Here is a 19,617-nt window from a genome sequence, read left to right as displayed (position 1 = left end):
AAGAGGAAGCTTTTTTTTTTTTAACCTTCCATCTTTAGTTTGTGCCAGGATATGATCCCTGTGTGTGTGTGTGTGTGTGTGTGTGTGTCCTCATGCTTGCCCCGACTTTACATTAGTAGTAATTATTGAATATCACATTTGAGTTCTTTCTTGAGTTTTGGTTCTTTCTTTTTTTTAGTATCATTTTGTACAAATAGTTGCACATAAAATTAAATCACAACCACAGGTAATGTAGGTTTGGTATTTAAGTTCCTTTTCGCTGTTAACATGTTAACATTGGATTCAACAGCTGACGTCTCAGATGTAAAAGTGGTCATTTAAATTCTGATGGATTCATTAGCTGTATCGCGCAGCCAAAGATTAAGAGAAGAAGATGCAGTGAATAGGTTTTGACGGAGAAGGATGATTCACTGCGGAATCCCCTGAAGGGAACAGTTTAAAAGGATAAAAATAAGAAGACTATGTGGCCATAAATTGAAGGACATCTTGTTGGCAAAAAAAGTCAAGACTAAACATTATAAAAAGAAAGACTGGTTGGGCGTCCTGGCTAAATCCCAGGTATTTGTCGTCCATTATTTGGCCTCCACCTAGATACCCTATCCTGTGCAGGGTAAATACAATTGGAGGAGACCAGCTTTCCGTGAGCTGTTGGCAAAGTCTCAACTTCAAGCTGCTCTTCTTTGGAGCTGTTGTACAAGTCTGGGTCTTGGAAGCCTTCAGGCCCGAGTCTTTGCAGTTACCCCGGGTGAACCAGAGGGTTTAGTGCTCTCTCTTAGTCAGGTTGTCTCTTGGACTGTTATGCCTGGTCACATCACCGACCTGAGGTCTTCACTCCTGCTGATCCCAAATATAAAACTTTTGGAGTCATAATATCATTGAGAGGAAATAACATTGATGAATGATAAGCATAATGATGACCTGAGTTACACATTATTTTTCATAATTCTATCTAATCTTTGTCTATGTAATCTTTAATCTTTATTAAATCTTTGTACTTTTTAAGACCTTAAAACACTTTAAAGCCTTGACTTTGACACTTAATAGTTTTTTTGTATTTCTTATTCTCCCTTGGTTTGTTTTACCCTCCGCTTTAACCGGTTGGACACTATTCTTGGGGGAATTTTGTTGTTATTTCTCAGGTTACTTAGAATTTTGTTTGATATTCCAGACTGTGTAATTGACCTGCTATAATTTATGTATTCTTCCTTTTCCATGTACACCTTTTCCTTTCTGGTTGTTCAGACAAATTTAGCTCTTGCATATTATGATATTTGTTACTTTAGCCACAAATTGGTCATTTTTTTTAAATACCATTCAGGTTTTGTTTTCTTTGTTCTGTAGCTCTTGGTGCCTCCAGAATCCTTGTCGTATTTATTGGTTATCTGTTTGCTATTTCAATTACAGCCCGAGTCCATCTTCTTCTTTTTACTTTGCCTTCCACATACATCATCAAAATGTGGTGATACATTAAAAATGTCTTCATATATTACGCATTTCAGAATCCATTCCATTAAGTTTGCAACTTCTGTGATTGTATGCAAATGCCAACTGAAAGATCACAAAATCTTTTAGAAAGACTTTCAGAAAATACGGGAACAGAGCAAATGTGATATATTCACATACTGTACTGTATATGCTGTGTGTTAGTGCTTTGTGTAACTTTTGCACATCATGTGACAAATACAGGTAACAAGGAGAGACGCAGCACACACTTCTGACAGAATCACGACATGCTTTTATGACGAAAATGACATATTTTTACAAGACAGACGGTATATAAAACATATATTCAAATAAAAAAGGTAACACATGTGTTTGTATAGACAAATACATTATCTTTTCCTTATTTTTGAGACCAAGCAGCCATGGGACTGAGCAAAACATGGATGATCTTGGAGAAAAGGAGCAGCATTTAAATCCTATATTACTATACCTACAATATTTACAATTCAACAGTCATTTTCCTCTGTCAGACATGGCAACAAGGTCTACAGATATGATGAAATGATATGGCTAATAAATCTAATATGTACAAAGTCTGCTCTTCTCATCCGAGGATCCATGAATTGCATCATATATATCAGGCAAATGCTGTTGCAGCCAAAGGAAGAAAAGCTAAATTTGGCGATCTCTGTATAACAGTCTCTGCTATGAGCTATTAATATGCTGTTATGATCGATCATTTCCCATAGTTCAATTCGATAAGCTCAACTATTTGTCTTTATTGGCTCTGCATTTAGTTGGAGTCCTCAGCACCCATTCCTAGGTTTCAGAAGTCAGTAATGACAACGGCAGAGATTAGTAAATATGCATTAGTGCAAAAATTAAGACGGATCAATGAAAAATGTTCCCAACTGTTTAACGAGGTTGGTGCCATGCAGGAAGACAGAGCGAGAGAAAGATGAGAAAGAAAGAGGATGAAGGGAAGAGAGAGAAAGAAACAAAACTGAAAATATTCAGTGTTGTGTATTCGAGGCCTTCAACTAATACAGACCTATGTCAAAAACTGGTTCCTCTAAAGAGAGGAAGAGGCAAGATATTGTTACATCGCCTTTGACCTGGACAAAAATTAAAGTCTGGCACCGTCTCGTTCTCAAACAGTAAAAGTTAATTATTGTAAAAGGAAACCTAGGAATGAGTGCCAACCAGGTCTAAGAGCTCTGCATGCCTCCTCCTACTCCAGAGGAATTCTGCGAGTGACAAGGTTCAAGAGAGATCAATGAAAATATGCCATTAATAATCCCATCCCCATACAGCATTGATCAGTCCCAACATCCTGCTTGGAATATCAATCATTTTATCTACAGCTTATACATCAGATTCTCTGTGCACATAGATATGTGTGGAAATACAATCATCCCGAGTAAACAACTGGTTCTTTGTCAGATATTTGTGGACAGAGGTGCAGGCGAATATTTGCTCCTGGCTTTTCTCGGTGCCTAATCAATTTTCATGGTCTAACTTCCTTACGAGTTGGATCGACTGGTTCGTTTCAGCCAGTCCCATGGCCAGCAACATTAGCGCGGAAAGCTCTCCTCACAAATGAATGTGAGGGGTTTTGCGAGACCAATCACTTTGTACAAAAAGCATGCATAGATTAAACCTGTTCGGACCAAGAGAAAAAAAATCTTTTTCCTTGGAAACGGAAGTGACCGCTTATGGATCGGCTCTCTGTCACAGAAGATGGTGTGAGATATTATCGTTTCTTACTTGCAATTTTGGTAGTGAGACTGGTGAGGCATCACGCAGTGTGAATAAGTGTGTTATCAAGCGGCAGTCCCTGCAAACCAGGTCAAAGCTGAGGCCTTTGAACAAATGCAGGCCTCTCCTGCTTATGTTTCCCAAAGGTGAAAGCAAATGACATTCCAGACACCCAGAGTGAAGAGGTCACACTATGGCTGTAGGAAAATTGGCAGATCACTGAATTAGTAATTGCTAACAGTCAATACTTTCTCTAAATCGTTTTATTATCATAACAACTAATATAATAATATAACCAGTGCTCTTTAAAAATCATCTGTTGACTGTTGTTGTTATTTCTCACAATGACCACAAGGGGTCACTATTGCATTTGAAAGGGGGAATGTGAGGTCATGTGATCAAGGTTAAGAAAAATCTTTTCTATTTTCAACGTCCCCGGTCCATCAGCATTGCTCCATTAAACGTCGAATCACATTTTCATATCCATCAGCATTACTTTGTGTATCAGCGTCTCTCGTTCAGTTGGAATCAACATTGATTAGGTTTTTTATCTGGAGCATTTGTAAAAAATCTGAACTGATGAGAAAAAAAACAACCCGGTCAGTATATTTACATGACACTGTGTTCTTCGAGTTCTGTTTCGTTAATGTGACTAATATGCCAAGTAATCACTGAGCAAGCTGCTCCATCATCCTATTACTGCTCCTCTCGGCTCTGGTAATTCAACTCAAGTCTAATCCAATCAAAATAGCAGCTGGGGGATCTGAAGTAGGAGATGGATTCATTAAAAAGCAATATGGAGTCGGCATGACAGAAGAGCAAGGACACATTATAGCTCACTTTTAAACATGATTGTTGAAATCTTGCTTTCTCAGCCATAATAGTGAAAGAGGCACAGAGCTAATCTAAATGACAAATTGAAATAGAATGACATCATTCAGGTTGAACTACGAGTGACTCCATAATATTTAGTTTGCGTGGATTACTTTGGTCTGCGTCTTTGAAGAGTTCCCCCACGGAAGATATCCTTAAAGTGACGCTGGTGCCACAGCAAATGGAGCGCAACCCGAGGCAAGGATGAACCAGAGGACGGCGTTGGGGGGTGAGAGGGGCCGGGGGGGTCGAAGCCTACTTTCTCAGGAATCACGGAAGGAATGGTACAAGCTCAGCTCTACTGGTGCGAACACTGAATACCTGGTAGCCAGACCAAGGCAATAGCTTGTTGCTAAATGTTTGTCTATTTACTGATATTGTGAGGCATTGTAGAAAACTCATTTTGCGAAATTGCATATTCAAATGTTTATAAAGCACCTTAACCCTCGTAAAATTGACGCGTGGCAGGAGCTATATGTTGGGAGGGACGCAGAATTTTTAAGAGCATTTCCTTGGGAGTCAAAAATGAGTTTCTCCAGCCTCTTAGGACTCATGAAACTGCGTAGACAGAAGTGCTTATCAACCATGACCAACACGAAAATGTCCGATGGATGAGTGGCTTCCTCCCTCGACAAAAATGACTCAGTGCGCAGCAGCAGGCGAACTGAGTGTAGGCTCATATTCATGGCATCACGACAACCCAACTGCTTTGTACATCAGTGTAAATTAGCGTGACAAGATATGTGTAGAGAAAATACATACAGTCTTTGTGGTCTGATATCCAGAGAAATATCCCAGAGCGACTCTGTGCAGAGCAGGACAGTTTCAGGGGAGTTTTTTTTTTTTTTGTTTCCTCAGGAATGGGCAGGGAATGAGAGGGCAAATAATGTTTCTAGGGAACCTGGGTCACCCCTTTCAACTTTTATCTTCAAATCTTCAACATTCCAATCACTGCTCCATTTCCGATGGCATCATGAGGAGCAACAAATCATTACACAATGACACTGATTCAACAACCACACAGAACACGTGTCTACTACCACACAACCATATTCCAGCCTACTACTGTGAATAGGTACAATGGGGGTTGTAAATGTTACAAGGACATGGGAGGAAAAGGGAAGGGAATTGGTAAGACTGGGGGAAAGGAGAAGAGGATAATGAAATTAACACATCCTCATCTATGCTTACGTTGTGATTGATGTTTACACTATAACACCATCAACAATCACTACAGACATTCTCACTGTCTTCTAAAACTAGTTTCCATTGAGAAATACCAGGGAATGAAAATACAAAAGGGTTGGCCGAGGGAGAGGAAACATCCATGAAGGCAAAGTTCTGTTCTCAATGGTTTGAAAGGCAAAATAGGTTTTGAAAGTTTTAATAGCTGTGTTAAAAAAAACAGACCAATTGTTCACTCTTCTCATTTGGCAACATGAATATTTAAGAAACACTCAAGTATTCACTCTCATACAGAAGCTGTGGTTTCATCATTTCTCACGGGATGAAAACGGAATTTTTGAAATATGGTCTATCCAAATAGCTAAGCCTAGTTATCTCTGTTGACGTTTTGTACGGAGCTGAGTTTTTAACAAAGATGCCCGATATTAGATATTTCTAATATCTGTTTTTACATTTGTATGATTAAAAAAATGACCTATTCCCCAGTCTTTTATATAGGTCCAGGTGACTGTAGCAAACAACTTGACATAACACAGACCACCTCCTGAGGGACCCAAAGTGCTTCCAGGCCAAATGAGTGATATCGTCCCTCCAGTGTGTTCTTGTTCTGCCATAGGGATTTCTGGTGTAATATTTATAGATGTACATTTGCTCAGTGTATTCACAATCTGTTTGGAAAATGTTGTGCTAAGACTGCTTGTTCATTCCCCCAGTGGAAAACAGCTCTCTGGATGGTGTGTGGCATTACATAGCAGTCTTCCCATTCATTTTGATTACTCCACCGCGTATTTACTCACAGAGAGCGGGTGGAACAATATCAGAACCCCTCACAAAGCTCTGGAGTTCATCTATATCACTGGGTCACCTTTGATATTTTCTTGCTAAGAAGCAACCCATAGCTTTAAGATTAATATTGACATTCACCTTCTTCTTTTTTCAGTCACTGCTTAAAGCTTGATACCAAAGATGAGGTATGGAATGAGTAGTAATTGCTGAACTTGCCCTTCTGGCTCAGCAAATTCTCCAGTACAATACCTCAGCACAGCATGCACATTATGTCTAAGATGAAAGATAAGACGATTCCTCCTACTTATCTCCACTTGGGAACAAGCTATGAATGCATTTGAAATCCTTTTATTTGGGGAATCATGGTGGGAAGCACCAAGAGCCTTTGAATGATGGATCAAATGAGGGCAACAACATTTCATCACATGTTTAAACATTGAAATGATCATCCCCAAAAAAAGACACTATCTCTCCTTCCTGTTTGAATCCTGCTTATGACTATGACAAGCAGAGCTAGTGACAGAGGACAGCCTTGATAGACCCCAAAAACCATTGGAAATGTGCTTAGCTTTCTGCCAAGTAATAGGAAAGTCAGCACTATTATTGTGATTATATAAATAAGACTTTAACACTTTGAGGGACATCATTAACAAGTACCTTCTCAAAGTCCACCAAACATACTGTTTAGATGTGTTGTGAGATTCAGGGCTTGTCACAGCGCCACAGCTAGGCTTAACACTTCCCGATAAATCTAAAATGGTAAAATAGTAAATTGTGTCCCCCCCCTTTCTGAATGAAGAGTGGTTAGTGTTATACGTTTCCCTCAGCTCGTACAAAATATCACCAGAGTTATGACAGCCATTCACAGGTAAGAAAAGCAATTTTTTTTAACTCGACTGACATCACCATTAGTCTGGATAAAAAGATCGAATAATAATGGAATACTTTTAGCTTAAACAGAATTGTGTAATATTTTCTCAAAAGTTTATTTGAAGATGTTTCCTTTAATGTTACTGTTAAATTGTATTTAAAACACAAAGTAAATACACTGCCCTTATTGCTTGAAATATAAATATCTAAACGTCATATATTCGCAAACTGATATTAAGTATTTCACTTATTGGCCATTTGCTAGTTTGTTTACCATCACAAGTGGGTTTATTTTGCAAACTTGAGAGGGAACCACTCAAACCCTGGTAAAAAATCTACTGAAGAGATTGGTTATAACTACACATTATCTGAAAATGTTTTTGCGGCATCTCCAATCTACCTTATATCGTATCACCGATGACGCTTTGCAATTTGGGTCATTATTCAGAGTTATTGCTCCAGTTTATTTTACTTCTCGTGCACACTCAGACGTGCACACACCTCCAGCGATCGGACCTTTATTGCATGTTGAGAACAGAACAGTCCCACATGGAGCACAAGAAGCATTAAAAGGGTAAACAGCCAGAATGTCACAGAGATTAACAACCGAGGAAATCAAAAAAGGAGGACAAATAAGAAGCAAACAAATGCTTGAAATAATCTTTTTTGTTTTTTTGTTTTGATGTTTTTAAACCACAGTAACTCTCCACTGTACGATGCAGATGGTGTGGGTAGGGTTAACACGACTTCATTTACATTTTAATCCGCGGTCTCCAGCCAGGGACCCCTCCCAAAGGAGGACCCAGTGAGGGTGTGATGGAGGGGTTGGGGTAAGGGGGGGGGAGCACTGGGCTAGGGGGGCATAGCATTTGCACACTGGCCATCTCAGAGACAGAGAAAGAACAGTTGGTGTCACACATCTTAATCGCTGTTACTTTGGGTTATACACATCAATCCAAATAACTCCGATGTGTTTTCATTTGTGTGTGTGTGTGTGTTGTGTGATGTGTAAGTGCTATGATGTGCAAATATATGCATGCCAGGTTATGGCAGATGGTGTTATGATCATCATGACAGCTTGTAAGATGGCAGTGACAATAATTCTTATATAGCTGAATCATGCATACACTACAATATAAAAACAAATAATTTCACTATGGCTTTGTTTCTTCTCACTAATTTTGGCTACATGGCTCTACACGTTATTGCTGGAATGTCATAGTTTGTATATGTAGTCATACTCACACGATGGGCTAGTTACTTAACGTTTCCTGAGACAATGTGTTTATGAGTTTATGTGTGTTTCACAAATACTCATAGCCTGTGCAAGGATGAGTGTGTGTTTATGTTTATGTGAAAACCTCTGTGTGTCCTCTGTCTGCCTCCGAGTTTATGCCAACCATCCAGGCTGCTCCCCCCCGGGCAACACTGGGAAGGTCAGACGTTCACTGACACAGCAGAGGGCAGGGAGACAGTCCGAAGGCCAGAGGGCTGTCCCATTCTTATTAATGAATGGCCATCGAAGTGGCGATCGATGAGAAATAGAAGAGGATTTGTTTCTCTATCTCCCTTCAGTTTCACCAAGAAAACCTCCTTGTGGCCAACAGCCATCTCACCCACTCTCTCTTGTGTCACTGTCTATGGTTACCGTAACACCCCGTGTCGAGTGGACTTGACTTCCTAACCAAACCCACAAGGCCACGGGCAGCCACAGCAACGGATGGCCAGTGTGCTCGTCCCAAACACACACAGCTCACGTTGTCGCAAAATGTCAATAAGGCTGAATCTTTGTGCTCCTCTCTGATCTTTTTTAAATAATCATAATTTTTTGCTTCTTATTAGAAAACACTATAAAAGTATATTCATGAAGCTTTATTTATCGAATAAATGACATATGGACATATAAATGACGGCACTCTCTAGACTACTTGACCATGAATAAGTCTTCAGATTTAAAAAAAAAAAAAAAATTTAAACTGTCTTTCTTCGATGAACTTATAATTTGTCTCCATTCATAATTATAAACAAGAATTTTTTTAGATAAGCATCAAAAATGGAATAGAGCCAGTTCCCTTGGCATTTCATTTCATAAAAATTCATAACTGCTTGGAAACGTTAATTAGAAATTTTGATCGAAATCTTTCTAAAATTCTTATTCATGCAACCAAGGGACGGGACATATTATTTTTGAACAATATCAACAATATCATCCAAATTTTGGTTGTGGATTTATCCACAAACTGATTTTAACCACCAAATGTCTGAGTGATCAGGGTCACTCTCTTTTCTAATATTGATCCAATTTAGCCATTAGCCCAGTTTACATTGGTCACTCTGGAGCTACACAAGTCTTTGCGAGTCAGTGGCTGTGTGTGTTTGTGTGTGTGTGTGTCACACACATTTTTGGGACGTGCTCATGCCTCCCCCGAAGGACCCCTGGCTGCGTTGTTTCATATCATTTTCATATTAAATTTCCTGGTCCCTCCTGAAGAGCTTCCAGTAGCGGGTTCAGATTTCCGGAAAGAGTACTCCACTGTGAAGTTGTTCTTGCGTTGGCCTCGTCCCCGGCTCCACACGAACAACAGCAGGAAACAGAAGAGAACAACCCCCAGGAAGGTGATGCAACCCATTGCCGTGGAGACCAAGATGGTTGTCAGGTCTAAGGTGAACTTCAGGAAAACACGTGTGCTGTTTAGATTTGTGTCGTTGAAAAACTCACCACTGTACAGTGAGCGGTTGAGAAAGAAGGCAGAAGCAGCATCTAATGGCTGACCACGGACCGTGAGTGTGGCAAAGTAGGTGTCATTGCCTCCAGCATTACTGGCAATGCAGATGTATGTTCCGCTATCTGTAAGCTGGGCATAGCGGATCTCCAGGGTGCCACTTGGGAGAACAGTGATACGGCCTGAAGTCTTTGCTGTGATCCGTCTGCGCTGTGGGGAAATCCAGACAATTGCAGGTGTGGGCTCTCCTTCAGCTCGACAAAGGAAATTGACCGGCTGGCCCTCACGAGCAATCACCTGTGATATGGTGGATAAAGGAGGGCATTGACTAATAAATGAAGGAGAAAGCAAAAGATACACACACAAAATCTACCAATGGAAAAAAAAACAATTGGAAAAAATGTTTATTCATTTTCATTACCTGCTGTAGCTTACGGTTTCGTATTTTAGGTTTCTGGCATGTAAAGTGATCGAAGAGTGCAGAATCTGTGAAGGTACTCAGGCTGACCCCTTGCACCTCCACCGGCCCGGCACAGACTGGCACTCTGCCGTCAAAGTTGAGGGTCTTGCGTCTTTGCAGGATCCACAACAGACGGCAGTCACACATTAGGGGGTTCCCATCCACTCTGAGTGTCTCCAGACTGTTGACAGAGTGGAAGGAGCCCTCTTCCAAAGTCTGAAGGTCATTGGAGGAGAAGTTGAGGACCCGTATCTGTCGTAGGCCTCCGAGTGCATGGGGTTCCACTGTCATCAAACCTGTGCTTACCATGATGAGCTCCTTCAGCCTCAGCAGGTCTTTAAACGCCCACGGCTCGAGTGTTGTGATGGGATTGTATGAGAGATTGAGATGGGTCAGATGCACCATGTTTTTGAAGGAAGCGGAGGGGACAGATGTGATGTTGGTGTTGGTGATGGAGAGCCAATGGAGATCCAGACCATGGAAACAAAGAGGGGAGATGTACTCAAGGTATGGCCAGTGATCAATATCCAGACCTCGCAAGTTGGACAGCTTGCGGAAATTCTGGTCCTCCAGGGCGGTAATGCTGAGGTGATGGAGGCGAAGGGTGACCAGCCTGCGGAGGTAGGACAGCGTCTGGCCTGAGATGGATGTCAGGTTGCAACGCGCTATTGTGAGATCTTCTAGTCCCAAAAGCCCTGAGAATGCCTGAGAATCAGAGGACAAACATAAAACAGGAATATATTCCTTCATTTCAAATAGTCAGCAATTAATGCCTGCCATTTGCAGTTTGATGCTTTGATACTTGTATAAAGCTATGGGGAAACAACAAGTTAATTAAATTAAAAAAACAAAACAATCAAAAGGATCATTATAAGAGATAATAATTAAAGGATTTATGCTCATTAGGAAACATGTTGAACATAAGTTTTATATTCAAGGATAATTCTGGTGTCAAAACAGACGCTGTTGTCCTGATTTTATAGTTGGTACATGTACCTTTTGTACAGATTGTACATCATGGCTCACATCCTAGTTTATTGAGGGTTTTTTCCCTTATCTCTTGTTTTGCTGCAGACTGATGAAGAGTCAAAACAACATTCACCTGATAACCATGTCTTATAACATCCATTTGTTCATGTAATCAAAATGTGAAATACGATGTGTTAAAATGTCACATTTATAGTCGCTTTTATAGTCGCTTTGGATAAAAGTGTCTGCCAAATGCAATGTAATGTAATGTAATGTGTAAATTCAATAAGATAGGGCATTCTGTAATGCTCTGTGGCTAAAAGACAACTTTCAACAATATTTAAAAAAGACTATCTCTGGATATTAATCTCTGAGGGAGATATAGGACGGACAAATTAGGGTTGAAGCCTTATGAGCTCAGTGAACAACTGACAAATTATCATTAACTCTTTTGATTACCTGTGTGGGACCACTATCAGGTGTCACTATTATCAAATGTTAGTTGTCTACTTGTTACATGTCCTTAGACCATTTCTAAATTATCTCCCAAATAACCATGTACAGACCTATATATACTGTAGGTATACCAGTTATTTGAATTACTAATGATATATACATAAATAAAAAATGGTCTTGAAGCATTTGTGACTGAGCTATAACAATGGTAGAGAAGCAAAAAATAAAAACTAGTTTCAGATCTGCTTAACATTTCTGAACCACTCATAAGCAAGCGAGCACCCAGGATCTGTTTGGTGACATCTGCACTACACTGTGTGTTTTCAGAGACATTATATTGAGTTTTAGAACATTTTCAAAGACGGTTTGATGGAAATTATCTAAAAATATAGCTTCATGACATGAGAGGAGATGCCCGGTGAATGGGAAACTGACAGTCAGCAATTTGCACATGAATCCTGAAAAAACGTTCATGAACAAGTGCGTGTAGATGTCAGTGTCACAAAGAAAATCATCACCTGGGCCATAAAAACCTTTGATGACTGATGAAGAATGCAAAAGCTATAGGCGGTACTCAGCCACAAAGTCTGGTGATGAGAAGCCTCTGAGAAATGCCATGAGAATAGCAACGAGTGCTCACAGTTAAAACAAAAGCAAAAAAAATACAGGACTTTTCCCATTATGCCGCTAATACCAGAAATATGTGACAAGCCATCTGGGATATCACAGACCACAGGATGGCTGCCCCTGTTTGTGATGGAGACATGGACTTTGTCAATGAACTTTGGACTTTCCATTATGGGGATCTATAAATTATCATCTAATCTCATATCTTAACTTCTTTGGGAGGTTTGAGGCAGTAAATAGCACTCTTGCCGAGAAAGCTGATCCCTGTCCAGGTGGGAGGCATTCTGTCAGACACAGCTGATATGTGGAGGACTTTGAGGAGAGTCATCCTTGGAAGGTCCTAGGCCCCGATAACATACTAATGTGCTCAGGGACTGTACAAATCAACTAGATTTTGTTCTAATGGACATCTTTAACAATATTACTGGATCAAGTCCAAGTTGCATTGTGTTTCAGGGCTGCCACCATCATCCCAGTGTCAAGAAAAACTCAAATCGCATCAAACAATATCCTCCAGCCCATTGCACTCACTCGCATTATGATGAAGTGCTACGAGAGACTGGTAAAAGAGCACATAATCTCCCGAATCCCTCCCATGTTTGACCCCTTCCAGTTTGCCAAACTGCTCAACTAAGGAAACTATCTCATCCGCTCTTCATCTGAGCCTTTCACACTGAGATAGACCAAGTGCGGGATGGACACAGCAGCTCCAGTGACATCACCCTCAGCACAGGCTTGCCCTAGGGCTGTAGCCTGAGCCCTCTGCTGTTCACCATGATGACACATGACTGTGTCCACAGGGCTGTCACCAACCACACTGTGAAGTTTGCGAACCATACAACAGTGATGGGCATCATTAGGAATGACAACAACCTGGTCTACGTAGAGGAGATGGGCCAGTGCAAAGGCAACAACTTGATCCTGAATGTGAGGGGAAAAAAAACAAAGAGATCATTGTCGTCTTCAGGAAGAACCAGCTCAGCCATACTGCATTTCTCAGTGAATCACTGGTCATGAAGGCACAGGAGTGTATGCACTTCCTGCGCAAGAAGAGGCGATCCCACCTGAGCCCGTCTGTCCTCACTGTATTTTACAGTAGCACCATACAGACATTTTTGACCAGCTGCATCTCTATGTGGTATGGGGCATGGAGTTTGCAACATCATCAATGGGAACTCTACGCCTTCCATTCAGGACAGCAACTAAGCACTGTATGTCCCAAGACAGGAACATCATCAGTGACTCCCCAAATCCCACCACGGACCTTTCTACCTGCTGTACTCTGGTAAGAAGTTCTCCAGCATTTAAGAACCACCAGGATCTTAAATAGAATTTTTCTTACAGGACATTAGACTGCTGAACCCAAAATGAAATACACTGCCAATAGTGGATACCATGGTCTAGCATTGCAGATCATCTATCTTGTACTGAATATTGTGTGTCTGTGCGATTTAACATACCTTTTCAATTACATTCCTTTCTGCCCTTTTTAACTTCAGACGTCACTTTTTTCTATTGTACTTAAAAACCTTTGCTGGCATATATTTTGATATCTTCTTCTTTTCCTTTTAATATTGCCTTCAAAGGTTGCCACAGCAAATCATCTGCTTCCACCTAACCCTACCCTATGGATCCTCTACTATCATACCATTTAACTTAATCTCTTCATCTTCTTTCACTCTATCCATAAATCTTCTCTGTGGTCTTTATTGTAGTCTCCTGCCTTGCAGTTCCAATCTCAGGCTACTGAAGTTGGAACCCCAGCCGGGTGGTGACACAAGTGGAGCACCTTGATGGTCCGATCCGCAGCCGCAGAAGCTGGCTCTAGGAACATGGAATGTTACCACTCTGATGTGGAAGGAACCTGAGCTGGTGTGTGAGGCTGAGAGGTTCCAGCAAGATATGGTCGGACCCACCTTGATGCACGGCTCAGGCTCTGGAACCAGGTCTCTTGATAGGGGTTTGACTCGTTTTCTACTCTGGAGTTGCTCCCATTGAGAGGTGCTGGGCAGGTTTGGGCATACTGATTGCCCAAACTAGAGAGAAATCCTGGCCGGGACTCCCTCGTCCAACTGGGGGGACTTCAATGCTTCAACCTGGAAAGGCGAGGAACGCCCCCCTGATCTGAACCGAGCAATGTTTTGTTATTGGATTTCTGTGCTTGTCATGGATTGTCTATAACAAACACCATGTTCAGGCCTAAAGGTGTCCATATGTGCACCTGGCACCCATACTCCTTAGGCTGAAGTTCAAGTTCAATGATCGACTTTGTGGTTGTGTCATCTTACTCACTCCATGTTTTGGACACTCGTGAAGAGAGGGGCGGAATTGTCAACTGAATACCAACTGGTGGTGAGCTTGCTCTGGTGGTGGGAGGAGGATGCCAGTCAGACCTAGAAGACCCAAATATATTGTGAGGGTCTGTTGGGCATGTCTGGCAGAGTTTGGGGTGGACTCTCTTATTTCTGGGACTGAAGTTGCCGAGGTAGTCAAAAAGCTCCTCTGTGGCAGGTGGGTGGGTGGATAAGATCCGAATGGATGAGGATGGAAGAGACCCAATAACAACATATCCTGTGAAAGTCATTGTTGGCTAAGCATGGTTTGTTTTCGGATTTGGATTCATTCATTCGTTTTATTAAAGCATAAACAGCTATTTTTCCTAATATTTTGGAACTAGATAAATAAGAACATTAAATCTAGAGTTAGATTTGAACATAAAATTGATTTAAAATAAAGAAAATGATTCTTGACCCAAACTATTGCACCAGTAAAATGCAGGAATGTATACCTTGTGGGAAATATAAACCAGGTCATTGTCTCCAACTTCCAGATGTTTCAGACTCTTCAGATCTTGGAAGGTGTAGTCCAATAATATTACTATCTTGTTCTCACTCAAGTCCAAGCTGGTCAGATTGCCCAGCTTGGCAAAGGCCCCCATGGGTACCAACTTCAGCTGGTTTCCCCTTAACTTCAGCACTTTAAGACTCTGGAGGCTGGCAAAGGCATTAGCCTCTAATGTGGCAATGAGGTTTTCGCTAAGGTCCACTTCCTCCAGCCGGGGATACGGAGACAGATCACCTGCTTGCACCCAGCGAAGTCTGTTTCTACTGAGGTCAAGGAGCTGCGTCTCTGTAGGAATGCCCTCTGGGATGTTGGTAAGCCGCCGCCGCTGGCACGACACCGACCTCAGCTGTGCCGAGCACTCGCAGCGTGGTGGACAGGCCTGGCTACTACCTGGCAGTGTCAAAGTCAGAACAGCAACCAGAGAAGCAGCCAGGACCCATCGCCACATCTTAGTCCATGGCACTAAGGCACGCCCACCAGGGCCAGGCGAGCCAATCATGGCCCTGGTTTTTTGACCCCTGGCCTGTCACAGGCAGGGTCACTTGCACCTGCATGAGGAAGTACAGGGAAGTCGACAGAAGAGGAGGGGGAAAAAAAGAAGAAAAAAAAAAGGTTTAGACAGTTAATAAATATACTCTCGAAGGAAAGTGGCTGTAAAAAAAGAAAGATGGAGCCTATCACCAGTTATCTAGCAGGCTCATAAAATTTACATTCAAGCCGGTGTAAATTATCCATGCTTCCTCATGTTTAAGCCATATTATACTATAACCCCAGAAGATTGGAGACATATCATGATGAAGCTTTAAAATATAACTAACAAGATCCCACCAGTAGCATGGATCACTTTTGAGATATTTTGGATAATTTGTCTTTTCATTAATTTATCTATGATTTTAGTTAGAACTGGGACAGTGGGAGCCATGTGATCGAGCTTCTTGCTTCAGCTGAATTTATGCATGTTGCATCTCCTCTGCTTTCCTTGCAGCACCGAGACCGTCTGCTCCATTTTGACAAACACAATGAATTTCTCATCACCATGCATAAACACAGACTGAGCTCCTCAGCAATCACTTTCTGCCTGGAAGCCAAGCACTCTGTGCCTGTGAAATGAGAGAAGAAATTGTTTGAACCAGTGACTCAAGTTATGTTATGCTTTTGATCAGGTATGTGTTGAGCCATCTGTGTGTAGGATGTGGCATTTTTCCTGGTATGAAATACAAAATCATTCTAGTCCTCTTTGCATGGAGATGGCATGAATCACTTGTGCTTTAGCATTCCTTCAGGCAACCAGTCCTCTCTCCCACTCACTGATTCCCACTGGGGGACAATTAAAGGGCACCTGGCATTAGAAGTCAAATGTCCATCCAGTAAGAAGGAAGTGGTTGTGAGAAAAAAAGAAAAAAAAAACCTCTTTAAACTCAGTGGTGTAGGATTTTCTCTCAGGTGAAGAGAAAATGGGAAATATATTCTGTACATTGGGGTGGATCATGGTAAAATGCACTCTGATGCTGGCAGCGGAGGGAGGCAGAACCAAACGGATTAATAATATATAAGCTGGCTCCTGCTTGGTGGGCAGTGTTCACAAACGTGTCACTTAGTATAAGAGACAAAAGTCACTGCAGGCTTCACCTCTCACTTTTGTGCATTTAGAATTTTCGGATTTAGAAACAGCCTCTTGGCTGTTTAGCTAATCACATCCAACTGTTTCAATACAATTTGGCATCCACCAGGATAAGGGAGGATTTAAGCTAAATTTAAATGATCAGAAGTATAAATCTTTAGCAAACATGTATAGCTCTGGCATGTTCTCACACATACACAAATTGCAGTGGAACAGCTCGAGATTGTGCCATCCTTTTAGCTTGAGGGTGGATAAGTTCCATTTTTAGGAGTGCCTGGAAAACACAATATACAGTATCTGAGGGATCTGATTGATATCTGGCATAATTTTATCTTTTTCGCTGGGAGACAAAATGCGAGGCAGCTCTGCCGACTGCCGCACAAACTGACCCAGTTCTCAGCAACGACTCAGCCTTGCTCTGTCAACCAGCAACAGCTCACCATGACCACAACAATGGAGCAGCAAACCTCTGCTTCTCTGTGGAACGGAACCCAGGAGAGGAACAGAGAGCTGAAAAACAAACACGCGTATACAGATGATCTGAAATAACAAGATATTTATAAGGCAGATTCCAACACAATTAGCGTCAGTCTGCATCCGCCACCTGGACACGTTATGGGGCAGTAACATGAGAATATTTCTTATCTTCAAGTTTGACTCACTAAATCTATTTCGGATTTTAGTGTACGATAATACGCTGTGTGTCTTTGAACATCATCCTGGCTGTTAGGCTGTGTGATGGATGCAACCTGTCTTCAAACCTCCTCGGAGAATCATCCCATGGGTCAGCGGCGTGCTCATATCATGAATCAGTGAGCTGACATTGTTGAGGCCGACAAGGTCCTCACTGCTAGAGTCAAGGACAAGTAGGGATTTTTCAGGCACACACACTTCATCAGGCACATGAGCTGGAGTACAAAGATCCCCTACTGATAAAAATACAGGTTTTCTTTCAACGCCTTGACAAACACTGAGTTTAACTTGCTGGATATTATTGCAGTAGCTGGTTGTATTCACACTATCCCGTGTTCCTGTACTGTCCAGTATTTACAACTGCTCTTTTTTTCTTCTTCAATATTAAAAACACAGGGTGATCCTTACAGCTTTCCTCGCATTTATACAACCAACACTCGTAAAACCTCACCAGGAGCTCTCAGCTTCACAAAACAAACTGTGAGTTAACAGCCAGATGTTGATGCCATAGAGGTGGTAAATCCCACAGACAGTGAAGAAAGCAGGTTCTGCTGCAAGCCAGCTGTTCAGGAAGGGGAGATAATGGAATAATGGATGTATAATAAGGCCAGAGGCTGGACATTACCAATTTTCAGACAACTGACCTAATGAGCAGATGTTTAGAAATAACATCTTTGCCCAGTCACACATAAATCATTGGCCTCTAGGGTTTAAATACTGATGATCAGAGCCAGTGCACAGGTCATCAACCCCATGATGTCAGATTAGTCAAGCCAAGACGAAATCCTGTCCTTACACTAAGAGAGAGAAAACAGTCAACAGCATTGAGTATATTTGTGTCTTACACCATAAATAGGTCATCCACATTTTGCATTAGGTGTTACAGACATTTGCAGTACATTTGGTCAGCGGAGCATGGAAAGCTGGACGTTTGTACTTTTCATTGCTGAGTTCCTGTAAGTCCAGAGAGTTGGGGTTGAAAAGGAACATGTGTATAGAATTGTTCAGTTGTTGCAGAAAAAAAACTCTTTGTCTAAATTACAATGGAAGTTAAATCTTGTTTGAAAAAGTGAATCTAGCTCACTTGTTTGGCTCTTCATCAAAGATAATGTCTCATAACGATGCATAAAGTATAATGCCTAAATTTAAACCCTTTGTGATAACACAGCAAAACAACATTGCAAGATCATTAAGAGAGAAAAATAAAGGGGGCTCTGGGTGGATGCTCACAGTTGAGGATCAAAAAATGAAACAGAAGAATGAAAATATAAATTGTAAATATGAACTGAAACAAAAAATAGATAACGAAGAATTGCATGACAGTCATGGGACTTCTCACTATGACCACAAAAGCAATACCCTTTAATGACCATGGTCCTCGCTTCCCTGAGCACAAAGTGAAGGAAACCCTTGCTTATTTTCACATTGAGGAAATGTTTAAGGTTTATCACTGTAAGTGCTTTTTCAAAGTGATCATGATTTCCTGCTTTTGAGTTTATTATCATATTCACAGCAAGGTTTATGAAAATCGTACTTGCTTCGAAGAAATGGCTAAAGCCAAAACACTACGACTAAATGTTGCACATTACCCGTACTTGAAATTGCTGGAATATATCAATTTGAAGAAACACCAGAAATATGCTGAACATTTTTAATGCAAGATGAACTAAAAATCTCGAAAGCCTCAGACATTGCATGCATGATGAGGGCCAATGTTTCCAACTAAACAAATGCAAATGCTATTATGCAGACTTCCTGAGTAAAATCATTTAGTGCAGCCTGCTAACTGCAGTAAGTGCACTTCCTTTCCATATTATTTCAGACACACCATTGTTATAATGAAAGTGTAACAAAGAAACCCTGTCAAGACAATTCCCTGGAAGATTTTATTATAGAGCAATTAGTTCACTAATTGTCAGAATAAATAACAGGATAGATAATAATTAAGGCACATTATTTCTTATCACATATTGTTTCCTATGGCTTATCATGACAGGGCCATGTAGCAATTACAATGTCTTCTTTTAGAAACTCTGCATCATGAAAGCAGGGAGTGTGAGCTGATGGAGACTGACATGCTGGTGTGACCTTTAGCTGATTGGAGCCAAAAATACCAACCTTTGACTTGACTGACACGGATGCGTTCACTCCACAGCATATTGTAATGTGTTGATCATATCATTATTTAAAAAAATACTCTTGCTATTTTGACACATATCAAAGATACATTCTGAGAGTAATTCTGCATTTAGTTGAATCAGTTTTAGTGATTTTCTGGGTCCAATTTAACACACCATGTCCACTATGTA

The 19,617-nt window shown here is 41.1% G+C and overlaps 1 protein-coding gene across 1 annotated transcript in view; it reads right to left on the bottom strand.

The window, feature by feature from the left end:
- Positions 1-1,715: 1,715 nt before the first annotated feature.
- lingo3b (leucine rich repeat and Ig domain containing 3b) overlaps positions 1,716-19,617 on the bottom strand; it is a 44,223-nt gene continuing 26,321 nt past the window's right edge. The window contains exons 2-4 of the mRNA XM_086172060.1: positions 14,939-15,542; positions 10,060-10,803; positions 1,716-9,935 (exon numbers count right to left, since the gene is read on the bottom strand). Coding sequence (XP_086028186.1) covers positions 9,366-9,935; positions 10,060-10,803; positions 14,939-15,493 — 1,869 coding nt within the window. The 5' untranslated portion in view covers positions 15,494-15,542 and the 3' untranslated portion in view covers positions 1,716-9,365. The remainder of the gene's footprint in view (positions 9,936-10,059; positions 10,804-14,938; positions 15,543-19,617) is intronic.

The sequence above is a fragment of the Fistularia commersonii genome, chromosome 25 (assembly GCF_037954325.1).
Source record: "Fistularia commersonii isolate RoL2024-O1a breed Wild chromosome 25, RoL_Fcom_v1.0, whole genome shotgun sequence".
NCBI classification, from domain to species: Eukaryota; Metazoa; Chordata; class Actinopteri; order Syngnathiformes; family Fistulariidae; genus Fistularia; species Fistularia commersonii.
Note: the sequence above shows the minus strand (reverse complement) of the source record. Positions and strands in the feature narration are given on the sequence as shown.